This window comes from Haliotis asinina, chromosome 5 (genome assembly GCF_037392515.1).
Source record: "Haliotis asinina isolate JCU_RB_2024 chromosome 5, JCU_Hal_asi_v2, whole genome shotgun sequence".
Classification (NCBI taxonomy): domain Eukaryota; kingdom Metazoa; phylum Mollusca; class Gastropoda; order Lepetellida; family Haliotidae; genus Haliotis; species Haliotis asinina.
Genome location: NC_090284.1, coordinates 62,870,863 through 62,892,981, shown reverse-complemented (window position 1 = coordinate 62,892,981; position 22,119 = coordinate 62,870,863). Strand labels below are relative to the sequence as shown.

The window sequence follows — 22,119 nt, the reverse complement described above, 5'->3', positions numbered from 1 at the left end:
TTGCACATTGGTCAATTGCGGATATTCCGTATATCGACCACGGTGCCAATTTCTGAGCAGCCGCCACACGTAATGGTAAAGTCCAAGTTACTAAATATAGACCCACGTCGGCCTTGAGGATAGTGAGCTGGCGCGTCTGCTCTATTTATTCCGTGAACAGCTGCAATTCCCGGAAAACGGGGTTTTCCCCTTATCGCCTAACTGTCTATCTGCGCATAGCAAAACAACGAGGAGACCGAATGCGCAACCACTCAAGCTGCAGACAGCGATAGCGCGAGGGACGAAGATCTCAAACACGCAACAGAAGCGGCGATTTTGTCTGTTTACAACTGAAGGTAGGTGCACTTTGGACAGAAACAGCATATAAGAGAAAACTGGTCTGAGTGTAACCAGTTGTCACAGATGCATTGTGCTTTTCTTGCAGACGAAAGCGTTATTAATAGATGTCCTTATGCCAGGTCAGCGATAAACAAAGACCCGACAATTATTTGTCAAGCGTCGAGTATGCAGTTGAATTATAGTCACCAGAAAACTGCTGCATTTTGTGAATCAAAAGGACGGCACATAGGTTGTATCGTATTGTGACGTAGTCTGTGTTCCGGAATGCTCTGTGCGTGAGATACCCTATAAACTTGCTACAATTGTATATAGGTGAATTAGATAATAAGTGTGTGCACACTCATTGTCGCCGTACTAAATGGTGCTAGGAAGCTAATTTCCAACACATTCATGCTTGTTTGATGTTAAACTGTGCGAATTTTTTTCAGTTAAAGTTTAGTTGCATATTCATCTACGCGCACAAAGTTAAAAGCACCTGTAGTAGGCTGACTCTAGTTCAATGTCTTGTCAATCTTGACTGTTGTTAGTGCATGTGGCGCTGCTATATGTTGCGGATTTGTAAATCCACGAGTCGTCTGCTACCGGGCCGGTTGTATATGTGTTTATATTCATGTATATATGTTTTGCCAAGAGACGGTAGTGCGCATGCCCCTGATCCACCCAGAACGAGGATCGATTTCATTCTCGGTTCAAAGGCACAACTGTGATCTACCAGCTATAGTAGGCTCACATGTAACCAGTGATCACATGGTGACGTAAACATCCCACGCGATCTGTTTACCCGTTTGATGGGATCATTTGACACTTATTACAGAAAACATATTCCTGTGTCAAATGCAATGGGTATATGTGGGTTTGATGCAATGAAACATCCATGCAGTCACAGCACTCAGTTTAAATCTCAAATTTGAGAAGATATTTGCTGGTGTTGGTTTCTGAGATATGGTGCACGAGTGTTCTCTTGGCAGCGGTTTACACAGTGACAGGCATGGACCTAACACTGAAAACGTGCTGTCGTCCGCCCTCATGACATCAGTTGTCATTTTGGGGTCTGTGATGTAACAATGGAATCAGGGTTTTGGGAGATAACGCCCGCGCTTGTGAGCGTGGTGATGGAGACGGGCTGTTCATGTCTGTGTCATGAGCCTGTATTCACATATTCCAGGACTGAAGAGCAAGAATGAGTGTAGTTCACGACAGGCGACAAGTCACCAATAAGCAAACTTTGACAGATCTCCTTTTGATACATTACTTGGGTGGAAGTCGAGCATGCCACAAACTACCTCCACATGTGCCTGTATATCCCACACATGCTATCCCTATGTTTCCATATATCCCACTCCTAGTATCCATATATGTGCCTGTATAGCCCACTCACACTATCCCACTATGTGCCTCTATGTCCCTCGCATACTATCCCGAAAGTTTGCTATTTATCCCAATCATAATATTCCTATTTGTGCCCGCACATCCCACTCAAAACATCCCTATATGTGCATGCATATTCCACTCATAACATCATGATATCCCACTGATGCTATCCCTATATGTGAATGTATATTCCACTCATAATATCCCAATAAGTAGCTGTATATCCCACTCCTAATATCCATATATGTGCCTGTATATCCCACTCGTAATACCCCTATATATACCTATATGCCTCACTCAAAACATCCCCATATGTGCCTGTATATTCCATTTATAATATCCCAATATGTGTCTGCATATCCCACATACTATCCTCATGGGTATATCCCACTCATACTATCCCAATATGCACCTGTATAACCCACACATAACATCCCTATATGGGCCTGTATATCCCACTCATAACATACCTATATGTGCATGTATATCCCACTCATAACATCCCTGTATCTGGCTGTATATCCCATTCATAATATACCTATATGTGCCTGTATATCCTATTCATAACATCCCTGTATGTGGCTTTATGTCCCACTCATAACACCCCTATGTGTCTGCATATCTCACTAATACTATCCTTATATGTGCCTGTATATCCCACTCATACTATCCCACTATGCGCCTGTATATCCCAATCATATAAATGTGTGCCTGTATATACCACTCATAATATCCCTATATGTGCCTGTATATCCCATTAAATCTGTTTACCTTACCCTTACCTGAAACACACGTGTAACCTATGACCCACCTGCAACTTGTGCTATCTGCATGTGGTCTCTTGGCTGATATATCCAATACTAGGAAGTTGATTTAGCCATATCATCAATGTGTGTTACGCCTGCACTGAAATGGGGACACTGTAAGAAAACATTAGTTGCCAGTAAATGACATTTGGCGTTTGGTGCTACCTGTGGCTTGTCATTCGCTCAATACAATCCTAATGTAACTCGTTTGTCATTTTAGAAGTTGGGACGTACAATAACGAAGTTTTCTCATTGTTGTACAATCCTTAACGAGTGCTACCTTGCCTCGCACTAGCCCTTACACGCTTCTAACCATTTCAGATGGAATGCAAAATTTGGCGTCCAAGCTTAAGGTCCCTTTAATGCAGACAGGTGCGTGGACTAACTAAACGTGTTCGCCGTGAGATCGTTTCTTCACATGGGTACATGTTGTTAAACCCATACTATATATTGACAATATAGTCCGTCCACCAAGCACTCTGCACAATAATAAAAATTATATCTCCTCCGTGTTATTTATTTGTTCCCTGTGCTATCAGTCAGACGGCTGTTATTGGAGACAACAATGGAACGAACACATTTGAAGTACGACAGGATTAAATCTTCAGAAGTGGTTTCGTTGATGCTTTTAGTTAATTGTCACAATTCGTGAGTTCAAAATAAAAACACAATATATTTATTTGTAATGTTATGATGTCATATTTCTCAAAGGCATAGTGACATTTATGAGCATATCCTTGCTCATGGGATTTTCACTGTAGTGGTCATGAGCCTTCATGGCTGGTGTGACCCGTGAAGGTCGTGGTTAGTACACTGGCCTTCAGTAAAAATGTTTTGTGGTAAGAGGCGACTAACGGGATCGGGTAGTCAGGCTCGCTGACTTGGTTGACACGTGTGATCGGTTCCCATATGTGCAGATCGATGCTCATGTTGTTGATCACTGGATCGTCTGGTGCAGGCTCAATTATTTACAGACCTCCGCCATATAGCTGGAATATTGCTGAGTGCCGGGCAAAACTGGCATTTCCATATTTCTTGAAGCTTTTGAGTCCCCTTTGAATCACCAGATACATCATATACTTTGGTAATGGTGTGTGTGGTGAAAACATTGACTATAGCCTCTCTGAAATGTTGTTAAACAATATAAACAAAAGGCCTTTATAAGGATCCGATTCACATCTTTTATCAACTGAATGAAATGTTCACAGAAGTAAGATGTAGTTCCATCTCCAAAGGCGACCAGTTTCAGCACACGGTTTCCAACACACTGTTTCAGCTTCCAGTTTCTGCTTGACTGAAATCAATGTAAAACACTCGACATAAACCACTCGAATTTATTGTTGATTTAGTTAAAGTAAATTCACAGGTAAATCTGACTCCTGACAATTGCTACAGGTAAATTTCATCGCTTAGGCTGTACTTCACTTACATACGCGCATACCTCAAAATGTTGAAGAAATCTGTTTTCTCAGATGTCAGGAAAACGGTAAAGATATGCACTTGAAAACTGGGTTACACCAAGTTACTACAAATGTCATAAGAACGCTATACGGTACTGAAACCGTCCAAAACACAGCACACTGCAGATGCAAGACAACGATAACCGTATAAGAATATCTCTATCACGTAACTCAATACTAGTAATCATGTTTAGCAAATGACCAAACGGGCAAGTACGTACTTGTGCTTAAATGTTGTTTTTTATGTTTAAAGGGTAGCTTAAAAGTAACGATTTGACACTTGAACATGGTGCAAAATTCTCTAGAAATATTACCTCAGAAGGTTTAGAAGGCAGAACGGTAATTGAAATAGCATGGTACGGAAACTGAAGCAATACTTGGAAAAAATTTATATGCAGCACGTGACTAACTGCAACCAATCACAATATAGGCTAGGCGCTGGCGGTAAGTCTCACATGCTTTGGCCTACCGAAGGAGTAGATAATTCGTAGGAGAGTAGCCATTACAAACTTCTGAAGGTTGACGAGGTCTGTACTTGACCGTGTGTTGGACAACTGCGTGCTCGACATTGTGATTAGGTGTCTTGGAAATAAATCTTATCAACTTACTTCGAAATCTGGTTCCTGAGACCCGGCCATTCAAGCAATCAAAACTTGTAAACGTTGGGAAACTTGCGAATTGATTTCACAGTTGAGAATACCCAGCGAGTCGTTAAAGTTTGGAGTGGTAAGAAAATCTTATGTAATTTTTTCATCCAATATTGGTCTAGTGTGGATGTATGTCAGATGCAAATGCATACATAGACATTATTGTTAATCTGAATGATATGAAGACGGAAAGATAAACATGATCGTCATACATGCGCGAATTCAATGAGTCATATATTTGTGTTAAATATATATATAGTTTCAAATAGGGAATATGCATCATCTTCAATGTTTACCGGTCTGTAATGTTGTTCGTAGATATCACGTCTATGATATACAAAAATAATGATAATAATTCACAGAAGCAACACATTGTATTAAATCTAGCTATATAAACAAATCGTTTTTTTATCACTGATGTGTTCTTATTGGTGTGATAAGTTAGGTTATACTTTATATGAATATTCTTCTCTTTCTGTCTCCGGGTTCTAATTATTGTTAGATTGTGTAATCTAATACAGATTTGTATGCCAGCAATTAATCAAAGCTGATTGCGCAGGAAATTAATAACATGCTGTATTTATTTATGCAAAGAATATACCGAACCATCAGAGAAACGTTTTTCCTCCTCTTTGTTTTATCCTTCAATTCGACAAGTTCATGCTTTCTTCTACTTCATGCAAAATATAAAGATAACTCTTTAAAACAAAATTTTGTACTATTATTTAATTATACGCATCAATATCTACCACGCCTCAACAATAATATCATAAATATAGGGGACATGTGTATTGTTATTAAAAATGGCTGTTTGTCACACAGTTGGGTCAAAATGGGTAATTAACATGATCTTTGAAAGGAAAATACAAATGTTCTTTCTGTGTAATTTCGTCTATGTAAAATATTACATTACATTACATTTTTTAAAAATCTTTACTTCTCGACCTTACTCTAACAAAAATGGTGTCATATACAATTTCCAGATAAAAACTGTTTGTTTTCCAAACTGAATAATAAAATATGGGATTACTTTCCTGTAAAAACAAATGAAAATAGCGAAGACACATGACATGCAAAATGGAATTATGAAATAGTTTTGAGTAAAATGTCGCCTGTCGATATTCTCGTCATATCCAATTAAATTTATGAAATGATCATAATACATTTTATTGATTAATCTATTTTACGAGGAAAAGCCAGTATGAATGGTTTCATAGGTTAGGGTCCCTGGATTGATTAGAAAAAGGGCTGTGCGACATCGTGTATTCGTAATAAATTATTGAAATATCTGAAAATGAAGGAAAAAACCCTCAAACACACATATATTAATTTCTTCAGTCGCATAAATACCCTTTACTTGTATTTTAATAGTGAAGACTGTGTGTGAATTTGTACGAAAATAATTACATGATTTTAGGTTCAAAAAGTGTATTTTCAGTTGTTACATGTCGTACATTGAAGTAATCGTAATATGTACGTCTATTATAAGAAATAATAGCGATATCACCATTGAAATGTATACCGTTAGGTTGTGTTTGAACATTTGGTGTTAACCCCCAAATTATGAAGTTAATAGTCGTGAAAACACTTTAATATGGCATTGTAAGGCTGCATAAAAGAAAAAAAAATTTAGAAGTGACGATGGTGGTAGGAGGGTGGTAGGACTTTTTGTTACATTTTTTAAAAAGAAAAACATTACGAGGGAAGAAGACTTTTAATTTTTTCTCTCAGTAATACACCTTGGGAAGTTAGCAGGTAGATGTAGATTCAGTCTCACTCGTTCTAACAGGCACTCATTCTTATAGTGGATAAATGGATGGTCGGACACGGCCAAGTCAAAATTATTTTTTTTGAATGGCAATAAAAAAATTGCTACGCGCAGAAATAAAAGTGACTCGCCGATGCCCGAGAAACATTTCACTTTTTGTACTTTGCCGAAATTATATCGAACACGTTTGTTTTCGTTTCACCCCCATAAAACATGAATGTAGTCAATATTTTGGCCGGTGTTTAGTATCCATGAAAACGATGAAATTAATATTTTCCGTGGGCACAGGCTAGTGAACTAGTTAAATCCGTATACCTACCTAATTAAACCTTTACGTTTGTTTGTGACTGATCAGTGTATACAAGTCCACCAAAGCTGATATATACTATCATGTTCATGGCGGTAAATAAGTGACAAGATAAATGGTATGGCCAGTCATAATAACATGTCATGAAACAACGACGTGGGAGAAGCACCTCAGTCAACCACTGAATTATATGATTTATATGAAGCCTGAATAAACAAAAGTTCGAAATAAATCTGTGCGGCGTCAGACGAAATAAAGCAGTAATTAGAGTGAGTGAGTGAGTTTAGTTTTACGTCGCACTTAGCAATATTCCAGCTATATGGCGACGGTCTGTAAATAATCGAGTCTGGACCAGACAATCCAGTGATCAACAACATGAGCATCGATCTGCGCAATGGGGAACCGATGACATGTGTCAACCAAGTCAGCGAGCCTGACCACCCGATCCCGTTAGTCGCCTCTTACGACAAGCATAGTCACCTTTTATGGCAAGCATGGGTTGCTGAAGGCCTATTCTACCCCGGGACCTTCACGGGTCCAGTAATTAGAAACTGCTTTGTGTACGTATAGTATTCTACATCCATCTTTATGATATTAATTTAATGTCGAATTTACAAGTAAATGCTTATTTCCCCCCATGTGTATGATGAACGGGCTATCGCCATTAAATATAGATAGCTAAATTAACTGATTATGTAATTCACCAAACTCCTCTAAAAGACACACACAAAAATCAATGCTTTCAAATTTCAGACCAAAATGCCCAAAGTGAAAATGACGCCTACCCGCCACATGTCGAACGATGCTGGACGTCGTCCTATGCGACCGATTGACCGGGAGAAGATGCGTCCGTGGTTGGAGCGACAGCTCGATCAGGAGGTGGTTCCAGATGTGAAGTGGGTAGATGGAAACAGAACAACATTCGAGATTCCGTGGAGACATGCGGCAAGGCACGGGTGGTCAATTGAGAAGGACGCCTGTATTTTTGAATTGTGGGCCATCCATACCAGTAAGTTCTGTTAACAAAGTGTATGCCTTGACGAAATGGTAGCAGATATAGAATTATTTTACGTCTCACTTCTGTACAACATGACATTAAATGCATATGCAGAAAATAGACAAAAGTACCGAACCACACAACATGAGTTGTCAGAGACAATAGTCTCAAAAGAACCTCAAAGGGAAATTTTGTACCTTGAAAAACGAGCTTAAAGTGTTGTAAGCACTGATTTTCTGAACGCGCTACCGACATACAGAGTTAAAACAGAATGTTTGTAGTGCTGATATTTTGGCAAAGATTGAAGATTTCTGATATTTCGTGTCAGATAAGACTGACTGATTCTTAACAGAAAAGTTTGTAACAGTTTATGTTGTTAATAGTCTTACTTCTTAGAATATTTTGCAAAACCAAACTTCACCGATTTCACTTTCGTCAGAATTTGTGGAAACCTTAACTGTCTGAGAAAAGAAGAGAAAATCAAGAACCAGTTTCCAAGAAGAGGGGGACAAGTAGTAGTAATGAGTTGCAGTAAATGAAATTCTCGGAATTTGTTGAGATTAGATTTTTTGTATTAATGCGTAACAGCGTTGGAGCAGGCAACTGTCCTTGGCGAACATCAGTTTCTATACACAGATTTCTTCAGGGTAGTGTGTCTCCTCTTAACGATACTTCAGGTATTGTAATATTTAAAGCACAAAGAGCATTTCCATTTGTTTTTAAGTGTATTTGATTATTTTAACAGGGAAATATATTCAGGGGAAAGACAAGCGTAAGGACCCAAAGCGATGGAAGGCAAACTTTCGGTGTGCCCTGAACAGTCTGCCCGACGTGGAGCGGGTCCCGGGACATCTGGCTAAGGGATCACAGGCTGTACGTCGGTACAGATTCCTCACCCCAGAGGAAAGCAAGAGGAAGACCGCGAAATGTGAGCATCTGGTGACAACGGTTCGACTTCAGGGCTACCAATTGTTAGAGTGTCATGACTAATGTCAGAATTAGGACTGAATTCTTTTGATAACTTTGTTCATAATAATTATGTTGAGTATGCTTTCCTTTAGTTCACATCGTGTTGTTTGTGTAGATGGCTCCAGTATGTCATTTTTGGTGGTGAAACTGAGTCGTTTGTGAGATCATGCCCCATGACAAATAATGGTAGTGTTAATTTTTTACCATGTAGTTCCATTATTTTGATCTATGGTCAGCAATATTTATTGTATTATGGTAGCGGGCTGTAATGGACTTGACTCAAACAATCGTTTTGGTAACTGATGTATATTTGCCAACAGCCCGCTCCAGGAAGCGATGCCGAATTGACAGTGAGGAGGAAGAGGAGGAGGAAGAGGAGGAGGAGGTAAATGGATGATTGTTCAAAGATGTAGGCTTTGTTTCGTATATTCTTAAATACAGAATGCTAATTAGTTTGAGTATATACACTTAGCTAAAAGACTGCATCTGCTGAAAAACAAATTACAAGAACTGATGAAAAGAACTTCAGGAGGAATACACTTTTTGTATTGTTATTCGAACCAAAAGGCAAATTAGTGTATCAGTGAATGTCGAGATTGACAACAGGTGTTCGCTAAGCGTGTCAGCGCACCTGTACGTCCAAGCACATTAAATGCCAAGAATTTGGCCAGAAAGGTCGACTTTCTGTACGTTGGGGTTTACTCGGGTTCTGTAAGACAGGTAATGATGGTGGCAGTGCTGGAAATGTGTTCTTGCAGAGAAAGAAAAAGAATTCCGTCCAGGGAACGGTTTTCATTCACCGTTATTCACGTGTGTCAAAAGACTGCCAGCATGAACGACTTGCCAAAGACTCAATCGTCGACTTGTACCGATCTGTAACGTTGATAACATGTAACTCTGGCAAACTTCTCCATGAGGCATATATTTAAAGCTGCACAGTCAGATCGGATTCAAGTGCATGGTAGTATCACCTAGCACACACATCCACTTGAAATGACACCCACAATAAACAAATATGACAAGGAGGAACAATAACATTAATTTGAGAACGAGAAAAGCGAAGATGAAGTTAACGGTGGGAATAAAGAAATTGCTGTTTCTGAATCAGTGACACTGACAGAATACAAATGAACAGAAATGTAAAAGTAATGGAGACAGTACTGTCTTTGAGTTTGAGAATTGAGTTTTGAGAGAACCGTGACAGAATATTTGGAAGCAATCCGTATACATGGCATCTGTTGATCTAGGTGGCCGATGTACAACTGACGTTTGGATTGAGGGCATTGCGTACGATGCTAACTTGCACGTCAGATGTTACGAGGAATTTTGAGTGAAAGGACACAAGGCCGTGTTCGAAACAAATGCATCAATTATGCACCACTCGCAGGCTTAGCGTCGTATAACTGTCGATATACAACGATTATATATAGCATAATGATTATAGCACTTCGGCCTCGTTCACGGCTCTTGTCTGTATTTACGTGACGTATTAGTTAGGTTTACTCACGTGATGAATAAGGGTGTACAATGGTGGGCGTTCATAGATATCGGTTTGTGTCTATAATTCTTAGAATTGACTATATGGAACTCAGGTGCATTTCCGCGAACACACAGTAACCTTGACTCGGTCTCGGTTAAGATAAGCATTCCCGATTCACAGAATTCTCAGAAAATCTATTTTTAGAATTACGGTAGCAGTGCCGTTTCGTGGAATTGTGGGTTTCTTTAATATCGTTATCTTATGCAAGCTAACCTGAAAAATCCATGTATTCCCTGAAAAAGTTGATCAGCTTGTCAGCTGCGTTATCAGATATGGATTTGTTGCAAATGAATAACGGACAGTTCTTGGAAGCGGTCAGCTTTATAACGGTGTTGCGCAACACACTGCAAATACATGGCAGCATGTCTATTCAAGACTGGTTGACTGTTAGCAGTATACCATGCATGGAGTATAATGAGTTTGTCAATACCAACCTCAGTACTAGGTCACCGTGACCTTGCTTTGTTATTGTAAGGTAGCGGGGACATTACAGATACTATTTCCTGGTAGGTTTTCCTGACATGTTTTGTGACACTTGGTTGTTGTGGCCAGAGCATCCATAATAATAATAATAATAATAATAATAATAATAAACATTACTATAATCAAACACTGTTGGCTGCCTCAAACAGATATTGAATACATGTCCCTCAGTTTGGTGACGTTTTGTTTTCTGAGTATAATTTCTTTCACGAATCTTAATCACACATCACCCTGTTGGGTTTTGTCTGTTTTGTTTGTTTCTTGCCTAGACAACAGGGCCATGCAATACAGTATGGTTCATTTCAAACTATATCAAGAACTATCACCAAGTGTATGTTCCAAATTAATCAAGAACTTTCACACACATATTGAATGTGTCATTTCAGTGGATGAAATCAGGAACATTTTATTTATAATATATATTTGGATGCATTAGGTATGCTTTGGTTTTGAATGTTTGTGTCAGTTAGGCAGGTGAATGAAATACTGGTCTCACTAGATAAGTTGTTGTGGGCAAGCCTGGGCCTAGAGTCTTGAAGCTGTTTCAGTGCTAAGATAGTTGTAAGTTAATATTAATGCAAGGCACTTATGACTATCTTAGCGCTCAGAATGTTTTAAACATGTAAACCCTGGGATACAGGTATGCATACCTTCATATTAAAGCCATGAACATAAACCTTTATAGCCAATTGTACTTAAATTTAAGTGAATGTGGGAAGTCTGAATATGAATGGGGTCAAAAGAATAACTACCAGTCTGTGTCTCCAGCTGCTTTATCAGAAGAGACAGAATTACAAATAAACAAAAATAGCAGTTACAAATACATCAGTTAATTTATTTAAAAATCAAGTGATTGTATTGTTTTACTTGTTAGGAAATTAATCAAAGTGTTACAATTTGAATGTAATCACTGCAACATCATCAACTCTTCTCTAGACAGTGACTGAGCTGAAGCTGGATAGTGAAGATGGTGATGCTATACCTGAAGACAGCCTCCCCAGAATTGTCACCTCCATCCCCAATTTTGACCAACTGTTGACCGACAGCGATGGTAAGAAACACTTGCTGACATGTAATATCTAACAAAGGAAGAAGCAATAGCATTGTAAATCGATAGAGCTCCCATGTTGATAATTGTTTTTATGTTATTCTGCTGGCCGTAACTGTATCATCTGTCTTTTTGCATGGTCCAGTAAGCAAAGGAGAACTTAAATGGAACGTTTGTTTACAGAAGGTTAGCAAAATTGATAACATTACCCCAAACATTATGTGGTAGTCTGGTGGTTATAGTGTTTATCATTTGGGTTGGATACTCCAGATGTGAGCAATATGTGATGCCTGTTTCTGGTGTCCCCCACCATGATATTGCTGGAGTAAACTCAAACTCACTCAAATGTTATCTCACCTGAATTCAACAATATGGAACTGAATTATATGGAAAGAATTACTTTGAATTTGAAGTGCATGATGGATCTCCAAAAGATTAATACAAACATTTGAATTAATTTGTAGATTAGAGAAAATTCCATCTTGTTTCTCTGTTTGTAGATGAGAAATGATGGGTGTTGACTTGTGACCTCTTCATTCTAGCCACCCCACGAAAGGAGACCCGGTCCACCAGTCACATGTCAGGTGGGAGGGTGTTTCAGCTGCAAGACATCCCCTCACCCCCCAGCCCACAAGCTCGCAGCGTATCACCCCACAGTTTTGAGGGTGAGTATGTCAAACAGACAGTGACTGGATCTGTGCAATAAAGAAATACTGTTATTAATTTGCGAACTAAAAAATATTATTGTGTGTGGTAACCCTGGGAATTTCATTCACGTTAAAACACCCCTTACAAAGACCTTTTGTTTTACTATTTACCCACCAGAAACATGTATCTCACAAACACATTTTAATGGCTTTGATAAATGAAATTTTTATCCCCCCGGTATGTAATGCTTTATTATTTTCTCAGTTTCCATGGAAACGTTTCGGACTTAGTCTCAAAAGTGAGAGGTGTGTTTCCATTCCGGAGCAGAACTCAAAAACTTCGTAATATCTGTCCATAAAACTTGGTAGATATGTGTGTCAGACCCCAAAGTGGTGCCTTTTGGTATTTACAGGTTTTTGTGATTTATTATTTTCTTGGTTCCATAAACATGTCGTGGACTTCGTTTGCGGAGCACAACTCGAAAACCATTTCATATCTTTCAAAAGATCTTGGCAGATATAGGAGACAGATCTTGAAATGGTGACCTTTTCTGATTACAGATATATGGCATTTATATTTTTCATGAATTCCATGGAAACAATTCAGACTTGGTGTAAAACACAATAAGTAACTGTCAGATGATTTGTCCTGTCAAATATGTGGGGGCCGGGGTTGATATGTCATCTGCTGTTGACTCTTGTTTAGTAACTTGATCCCCTATTAAAATTGATGTTTAAACGTTGTAAAAAGTGCAATCATTGTGATATATTATCATGCCATTGTCATGCAAGAGTTGCTGGTCTGTTTGACAAAAGCACATTCTGTGTTCATATTGATTATGCTCAGCAGACAGGTCTACTGATTGTTCGATATCCTTCACACATGTAACTTGAGCGCCTTACAAAGTTAGACAGTAAGCCTGAGGTGCAAAAGTAAGTCCTTCATAAATGGGTCATTATTTGAAGCACTACTTTCAGAGTCAAAGTCTGGATATTTCGTTACCTGAAATGAATAATGAAGTTGCTCTGGACTATATCTCCCTATATAAATATGTGCTTGAGAAATATTAGATTGAAAGTGTAACCTGCTGATTGTTACATGGTGCAACTGGGTGATACCAGGCACATGGAAGCTATTTACTTTGTTCTGTCTGGAACAGATTTATGTACAGGTGTTTAGTGGTTCACGTTTTGTGGTTCAGGTTGTGTTATCAGTTTCCCCTAACCCCAGCTTGAAATGTATCTTGTTTATTACAGTTATTTTTAGGAGTTTGGGTTTAGGGTTAGGTTTTGTTTTAGGCTTAGGTTTAGGCTTTATGTAAAAAACATAGACCTTCATTCTCAGGGATAGAATGATCGATAAAAATAAGGGTTACAGACTGAAGTCTCCCTGTTATCTACTGCCCTTCGAAAATGGAAGGGTGACGTCATAGTGCGTTTTCAAACATATTTAATTCTCAGCAAAGATGTAAAAATAACTAATGACTATGCATAACAATGTGAAACTTCATCTGTAAATCATCTTTACTGTTAAATGTGTATAAATTGACTAGGCAAAATAATTAATGTTTGAAGGATAACTGTTATCTGTTTGGTGTAAGATTCTGGTCACTGATTTGTTTCTGTACCGTGTGTCTCCTGTTGCTATAATGTAGGTATGCTTGTAACAGGTAGCTCAGACTCGGAGGGCAGCCACTATTCTGATGAGGAGGTCGTTGAGGTAAGCCTGCTGTGATTTCACTTCCTTGTTGACAAATGCCATCGCTATGTGCTGTCTCTATATTGCACATGTATGCTGTTGTTGAAAGCAAATAAATTATATCAATCATTTGCTTGAAACACATCACTCAAATACTTGGTTTACTGATTTTAAAAATAAATTATTAGGTTGTTAGGGAGGAAAAAAAGAAGGGAATATGGGAATGTTATTTGCATACCTTAGTATATCATATATGCCAGTTATTTGCATACCTTAGTATATCATATATGCCAGTTATTTGCATACCTTAGTATATCATATATGCCAGTTATTTGCATACCTTAGTATATCATATATGCCAGTTATTTGGACAACTGAGTATATCATACATGCCAGGTGTAGCATTCCTGAAAAGCTGCTTGTAGCATTACCTCTCTTTCTGTTTCACGAGCAAAAGTAAATATGTCTGAGCAATCAGTGCAGTGAATGAAATATTTGAAAGATATATTTGCTATCTTTTACTTTCTTTTTTCTTTCACTTTCTTTGTTTTTCATTAGAGCAAGGGCATAATGGGGAAATGTAGAAAAAATGAATTTTTAACACTTTCCTCACATTTCATGTCGGCAGATCTGTAAACCAAGTACAGTCAAACCCCCTTTATCCGTACGTTTCGGTTTCACTTGAAAACTGTCCAGATGGCGAGACGTCTGGTTAGCTAGATCAAACAAGCAAAACATGAAAATTAAATGAAAGCAAATCATGTACGTATATCAGTAAGTAATATTACAGTCAATAGTAATAACAGCGAATCATCATAACATATAAGTGTACCAATAATACATGGAATGCAGAACGCAGGTTACCATTTGTCAGGTTGTCTCGTATGTAATCATGTAGCGCGTGGAGCTTCAGGTGGTAAGTTGATGAAATCGATGACAAAGTCTCCATTTTGCCAAATGCATATTCTTTTTCTTTAATTTTAAACGCCCTAAAACATATGACATCTTGTCGAACTTATGCTGTCTGCAGAAATTAAACTTCCGGGCGTGATCACATGACCTTGATCATGTGGCAGGCTATTTTTAACTTGCATCGCGACAGATAGTAGGGGTCGATTTATAAGTGTTATATACAGTACAATTACAGTGTAGTTTACTTTAATCCTGCTTAAGATGTGTTTTCGTTTCACACGCCAAATCCTATTGAACAACCTGAGTGACACGCATCTCAAGGGTTTTGATGGCTGATTAATCAATTCACATCAAATGCGTTCTGTTTGCTTGAAAGTGAAATCACTGTGTCGTGAGGTAAACGATAGTGACGTGACACATACACATGCATGTTGCCCATATCTCCCCGTCCGGATAACTGGATCATTTTTCAATGGAAATCTATAGGAATGGTTTGAAAATCGCTGTCCGGGTCTGGAAGCGCGGGGTCCGGTTAAGCGAGTACAATTAATGAATGTAAGTTTCGTTTCACATAAAAATCGTCTTGAAGGCAGGGTTTCCGGATATGTGGGGTCCGAGTAAACGGGGTTTGACTGTTATGAAAAAATGTCCTATTTAATTATTTAAATTCTACAGTTGAGTGGATGACAGTGAAACTTATAAAATCTGGTATTTATGTACACATGGTCACTTGCTTGGTCTCAAGTCTGCAAAAAATGTCTGCAATTATTTCAAGATAGAAAGATAGTTTCTGCATTAAAGCCCAAACCTTTCCATCTTTGACAGTCATTAGTCATTTTAAAATGCAAATTTCCCATCTATGGTCAATAGTTGAGATAAAGTCATAATGACCTTGACCCATATAAGTTGATCATGACATTCACATTGACCTTGACCTTACAGTTGGTGAACTGCTGGGAAATGGAGACCTCTCATACTAAGCTGTGGACTGACATGGCAGATCTGACAGACAGCATTGGATGTGAAAGTATGTTGCTTGTGGGTAGTAGCACAACACTTCCAACATGAAATGAAGGCCAGTCAGAAACACTATACAGGACTTCCAATAACATTTTTGGTCATTGAGTTACATACATGCATGTGTTCATCTCAAATGGGTATCCTAACTTTCTTTCAGTAACCAAATAAACTGTACTCATCTTACTCATCTGGGTAATTTGTTCATTTTCTTTTAACTGTAAAAATACAATGAAGTTTATTTGTTAGTGTGTGTTGTTTATGTTTGATGTATCCCTTGAGAAATGATATGGAAGACTGTTCATGTCCTAAAATTGGATCTCTCAGTATACCTCAGTTACACTTTATCCACCTGCACACTGTAGGATTTGAATTTTTTTTTGTTCATGTTAGATCACATTTACACATTTATTGAGTAATGACCCCCCAAAAATAAGCATGCTTATACACATTTACAGAGATAATCAGCTTATCTGTAGCTCTGACTGTATCATGGTAGAGAATATCATGTGAGCTGACAAGTGAACTGTCTGGACCAGATTGTTCAATCACTGAAATGAGCATCGATGAAGATAGGTGTTAACCAGTATACAACAAGAATTGCTGAAAACTCTAATAAACTCTATCGTCTGGGTAGTATCTGTGTAATTTAGATTAAGAACTAGTCATACCTAAATATTCTAGACTTTGGATTTGTGTGGAAGTTCAAACATTCACATATAATTTATTCCAGAGATATGAGCAGCAAAACAATTTTTTCTTTGTTTCAAAAAATTCTTCACTGTATGTTCAGCAAAACCAATGAATTATTTTTACAAATTATTTCTTTTCATCTTCTCCATATGTAAACAATGTCCAAGGTTCTCTCCCCAGAATGGTCAGGAATTAACCTTAATGTCAGTAATAATTGGGTGTTGATATTTAATGTAAAAGCTAAGTAAAGAGTGATTTTAAAGTGTTTGCTAGTCATTCTGAAGATCTGAGTTTAATTTCAAACACAACATCATGTCATAAGCACCTTTCTGTTATACCTAGTGATTATGCTTAAAATATTGCTGAAAGAAGTGTAAGAACATACTAATATATTCACTCTAGGGTAAGTAATGAATTTAAAAAAAATCATTTTGCCCAAATCATTCCTATCTAAATAGTCTTTCTTTGTACTTTCAGTTGAATGTGAAACGGAAGAGGTGAGATCTGTTATCAGATTTGATCATCCTGAATACTGGGTAAGATTGTGTATAACTGTCGGCTAATCAGTGAATATGTCCTGTTATCATCCAGGTCAGAATGGTGCATGCTCAGTCTTTTATTCAGTGTCAACAGTGTGTATGTCTTATGTAAGATGAGTTATGTATACCAGTTATATATATTTTTTTGTTTTAAACAATATGGATATGATCAAGTCAGTAAGCCTGACCTTTTGAACACTTCGGTATAATTACTAGCTACACCCTAGTTATTTACCAGGAGGTCTCTGTTTCTGTTTAATTTTTCCATGACCCAGACAAGAACTGATATTGCAGTGAGCCTTTGAATTTAATATTGTTTTCCTAATAACCTGGAAAAGGTTTAGTAAAATGGCGACAAATTGATTATTTGTGTTCTTGTGATGACTGTGAATATTTCTGTCTCAGTTGTTGGTTTGATCTCACTTGTTTAAATTGTTGTATTTTAGGACCTGTCAACAGAGATGGAGTGATCACAAGGCATGTCCTCTAGGCACAGAGATGTAAAGAAATAAAGAAGCAAGATGTGTGACCAACACAATATACGTATGACAGTTGAGGAACAGTGAGTTAACTTCAGCCGTAGCAGAAATGACAAACACTCTGATGAACATTCTGGCCAGTGTCAGACACGGGAGGTCATGAAGGGGAAACAAAAATAAAAGACAGAATTATTGGCAAACAAGGAGAAGTTGAGCACCGACCTGACAACTGACCTGTATTAGCAGGAATGAGTGCAGTCCACTGTCGCTTACCATTGTGAGTGATGGGACCGGGGTTGTCTGAATATTACTGACCACACTGACCAGTCTTATGAGCAGTGACAGTCTTATGAGCAAGGTGTGGGCAGCTACGTCCAGAATCAGTTTCATCGTCATGCATTGCACATGCACTAGCCTCCATCTGTTCTACCTTTCTCTAAACCAAATGGGTTTGCTCATAGCTGTTCATCAACACATTCTCTGTGCCTGTCCAACATTTCCTTGTTTGTCAGTAGTAAATTCCAATGTCTCGTCTGGAGTCCGTTCTTACAGCGTCATCATGAGACAAACACAAGATGAAGTGTCTTTATGAAGGAAGATGTCACCTGTGTATAAAACTACAAACTAGTAGGATGATTGAATACTGGCCATATTGAAATTATTCAGCCATGAGATTCCATTTGACCTGTGATGAAAAAAATGTGTGCAATCACTATATTCTATATCCAAAATTCTACTGTTACTTGACATGCTGCTATTATGTATATCATCTAATGATATCTGCATTTCAATGTGCAGTGTACTCGTACATAAATAAATATGACAAACTATAATAAACAAACTGATAATTCAAGTAGCACAGACACTATCTAACCTGTCGTGATTTGATAAGTTGACACATTGATGCTGACCTGTGCCCAATATGCAGGACAGAGGATTAGGTGTAAATAAACTTGTATTCTTGAAAATGGACCACCAGAAAGCGAATTTTTCCTTACAGCTGTCATAGTATTGGCAGGTACAAATACTGCTAAAGTATTTTGTGTGCAATAAAAAAAACCCAAGTCACTATAGATGTATTTTTAAACCAACTGCAGATATTTAAGAATATTCAAAATGCAAATCCTTATAATACTTTTGATTTACATAAATTTAAATATTTACTGCCCATTTCAAAAGCTAAATAACATGCTCATGTCACGTACTTTGTAAGAATTTGTACAAAATTCTCATGAAAGATGTGTACTTCAGTTCAGTCTTGATTGTCAAACATGTAGAAAGCTGGGCGAGTGAGCGAGTTTAGTTTTACACCACACTCTCTAGATAAACATTAGTCTCTGAACATATATTGCAGAAAAATATTCCTGAAGTATCTTTATAAAATATGATAAAGGGAACTCACACTTTCATTTGTAGAAACTCTGGTAATCTAGACTTGCCTCATATTCACAGCTTCTATAGACAATATTAGTTCCAGGGTCTGTTTGACAGACAATTTCTGTGATCTAGACATACATAGGCAATATTTGATCCAGGGTCTGTATGACAGACAATTTCTGTGATCTAGACATACATAGGCAATATTTGATCCAGGGTCTGTATGACAGACCAATGCTTTAATCTAGACATACATTTGCAATATTTATTTAAGGATCTGTATGACAGATCTTTGCTATATGTAATCTAATCACCTGAAGAAGGGGAAGAAGTGGCCCAGAAGTGTTGTATTATACAATAAATAAGAAGCTGCCATAAATATACTTGTCTTGTATGCTCTAATCTAGACTTGCATGGGATATAGAGGGTATTTGTAGCAGTCTGTATGAAGGACTTGTAGAAGGCAAAATACTCGTCACTGTGGGACAAGCATGGTTTATCCCCTGGGCTGTCAAAGGCTTATAAATCGGGGGAATGTGATGTAAATAGAGGTGACATGTACATAAACTGTAAATGTAAAGGTGCAAAGGCGTTATGTATTGAAACTGATCGACAGTGTCCGAAAGTTGACTCATGTTGTAGACACCGGTGACAAGAAACCCGCCTGGGTTGGTCACTTTGTGATATGTATGTTTATCAAACCCTAGCTTGTATTCCTACCTTACATTCTTCCTTTAAATGTCATATGAAGTTGTTTGTTTCTGTTTCGATAGAAAAGTTGTAAATCATTTCCAATTTGTTGAAGTGAGGTGAAGTGAAGTGACAACACACTGGTAACGTGTCTAAGGTTCTAAATTCAATGGTCAAGCATATTTGTGTTCTCTTTAGGGAGTTCCCTTTTTATCATTTAACACCATTTATGCATGTAGCTATTCACTTATAGAAAAAAAAACAGCTTATGCAAAAACATAAAATACTTATGTTTTTAATGGCCAAAAAACCTCCCAAAACAAACAAAAAATACCAAACAGACGAAAAAAAAAAAAAAAAACCCAAAAAAGACCCAAACACATTTATTAATCAGTGAATGTGATTTGAAAAAGGTAACTTAAGAGATGCCCCAAGCAAAACTTGCAAAATCTTAGGCTTCTTAAAACATGTTGATTGAGGTGATGGCTGATTTGTAAAGTACTGCTTTCTATGAAATACTTATAGAATTGAAGTACATGTATTTATAAAAAGTATGGAAGAGTTTAAAGTGAAAAAGTGATATTTGCAGAAAACACAATATCTGAGATGTGTTTACGTGTTTACCTGTCATTTCCATATACAGGTTGCAGGTCTTGTGATTACAGTTAAATCATCCAACAAGATCTATTAGAGCTTTTTGTTTAAAAACTCTAACAGTCAGGGTCTGTTTGCACAAAACCAATTTATTCTTAGCAGGTATGAGCATGACAAATGTTGCCAGTTTTACAAGAATTGTTTCAACAAAGGGTGGTGGATTGTACTGACATGAAGTTATGATCTTAAATTGTTTAGACTAACATGGCTTTGAAAGAGGTTAGTGTACTTATTGTTGGGCCCAGGGTAAAGTTATAATCACCTAGAGGGGGCTCAGTGCAAGCGGGCCTCTATTTCAGTTTGCCTCAGTTGTTTGGTGATGTCATTTCACTTTATAAAAACCTGTTTAGATCATGAAGGTAATTAAATATATCTATTTTCTATACATAAATGTTATTTAAAGTTTTTGACCATTTAAACTATGTAAGTTTATTTAGTTTGTATATACAGCTACAAAAGAGTTATGGACTATGTTCCTTATGTTAATCCATCTTGACGTCATACTCAGACCATGATAAAGAATCCAGTGGTCTTTAAATTGGTTTTAGTGGTAAATATTTGACATTCCAAGAGACCAAACCTGAAGTGCAAGTGAGGATGTTCAGGTCTTAATAAACAGGAGACTAATACTAATTTTGTACAGTCATATATAAAACAGTTTCATTTCTCATCAGTCCAAACATTGCCATCAGTTTTCGGTTTCATTTCTAAACAGTGCAAACATTGCCATCGGTTTTGTTTTATGGAGGTAGCTTGTGTCCTCAATGTTCCATATCCACTTTGTGTGAAAGTATTTCAGTCTAATGATTCCATATCTACTTTGTGTGAAAGTATTTCAGTCTAATGGTCTTAGAAATCTGTCTTTTGTTCAGTCACATTTTCTGAACAAATGTTGTAAGTAAATAAATGCAAGGACAGAAGTGTACAGCACCTACAGAAGTTCACTATTTTTTCATGTACATATTGTGTATTGTTCACATAATAAATATTGATAATGATATTGAGTATGTCATCAAACAGTTAACTTATCCAAGATGCCAAGAGGAAATAACATGCTGAACAGAATCTTCTCAGAGTGCATGTGTACCTCTTGCAGTTCAGTCAAGTCTTGTTAATCCGACATCTTCTGTTGCACAGCAAATTGTCGGATTAACGAGAATGTCTGATTGAATAAATGGGACTAAGTTACGTTTGTTCAATTTGTTACCAACAAAAGCATCGGATAGAGCTGATAGCCTTATAAAAGGGGACTTGACTGTATATACTATTTTCATGGTGTACCTGTCTCCCTGGGAGTAGTTGGACCTCACAAGATCTCAAATCTCTCATGGTGCATGGATATATCTCGAAGTGTATATACTGCATTTCCTCTATTAGGCACCACAACTTCCACAAACGTTACCCAATCTTTTGACCAGTTGCCCTGTGTTAATGCTGGTACAGAGGAAATTCAGCTTAACCCTCAACAGGACATACTCAACTGACAATAAATTAATATCTGCAAGAAAGGGTCCTTAATAAGGAGAGGTCACAGTTAATGGGATGCAGATGTTGCCATGAAGATGACCCTGTTTCAGATGGACCACGGGATGTTTTGTTATGGAGACAAGATTTTAAGTCCATGTAGCAACAGGACGTATTCGCGTAATGCAATACTGATTTGCTGCTGCTCTAATT

General features: G+C 37.6%; 1 protein-coding gene across 2 annotated transcripts; it reads left to right on the top strand.

Annotated features, from left to right (window-relative positions):
- Positions 1–203: 203 nt before the first annotated feature.
- Positions 204–21,440, top strand: LOC137285004 (interferon regulatory factor 1-like). Of its 2 annotated transcripts, none has more exons than XM_067817113.1 (10): positions 204–335; positions 7,452–7,707; positions 8,441–8,623; positions 8,985–9,049; positions 11,624–11,738; positions 12,278–12,400; positions 14,053–14,102; positions 15,936–16,020; positions 17,181–17,239; positions 17,689–21,440. In XM_067817113.1, exons 2-10 carry the CDS (start codon positions 7,458–7,460, stop codon positions 17,710–17,712), a joined length of 954 nt encoding a protein of 317 aa, XP_067673214.1. In that variant the 5' UTR covers positions 204–335; positions 7,452–7,457; the 3' UTR covers positions 17,713–21,440. The 2 variants fall into 2 exon arrangements, with proteins under 2 accessions (XP_067673214.1, XP_067673215.1); XM_067817114.1 differs by having other exon boundaries at positions 214–335; positions 17,181–17,200.
- The last annotated feature ends 679 nt before the right edge of the window (positions 21,441–22,119 follow it).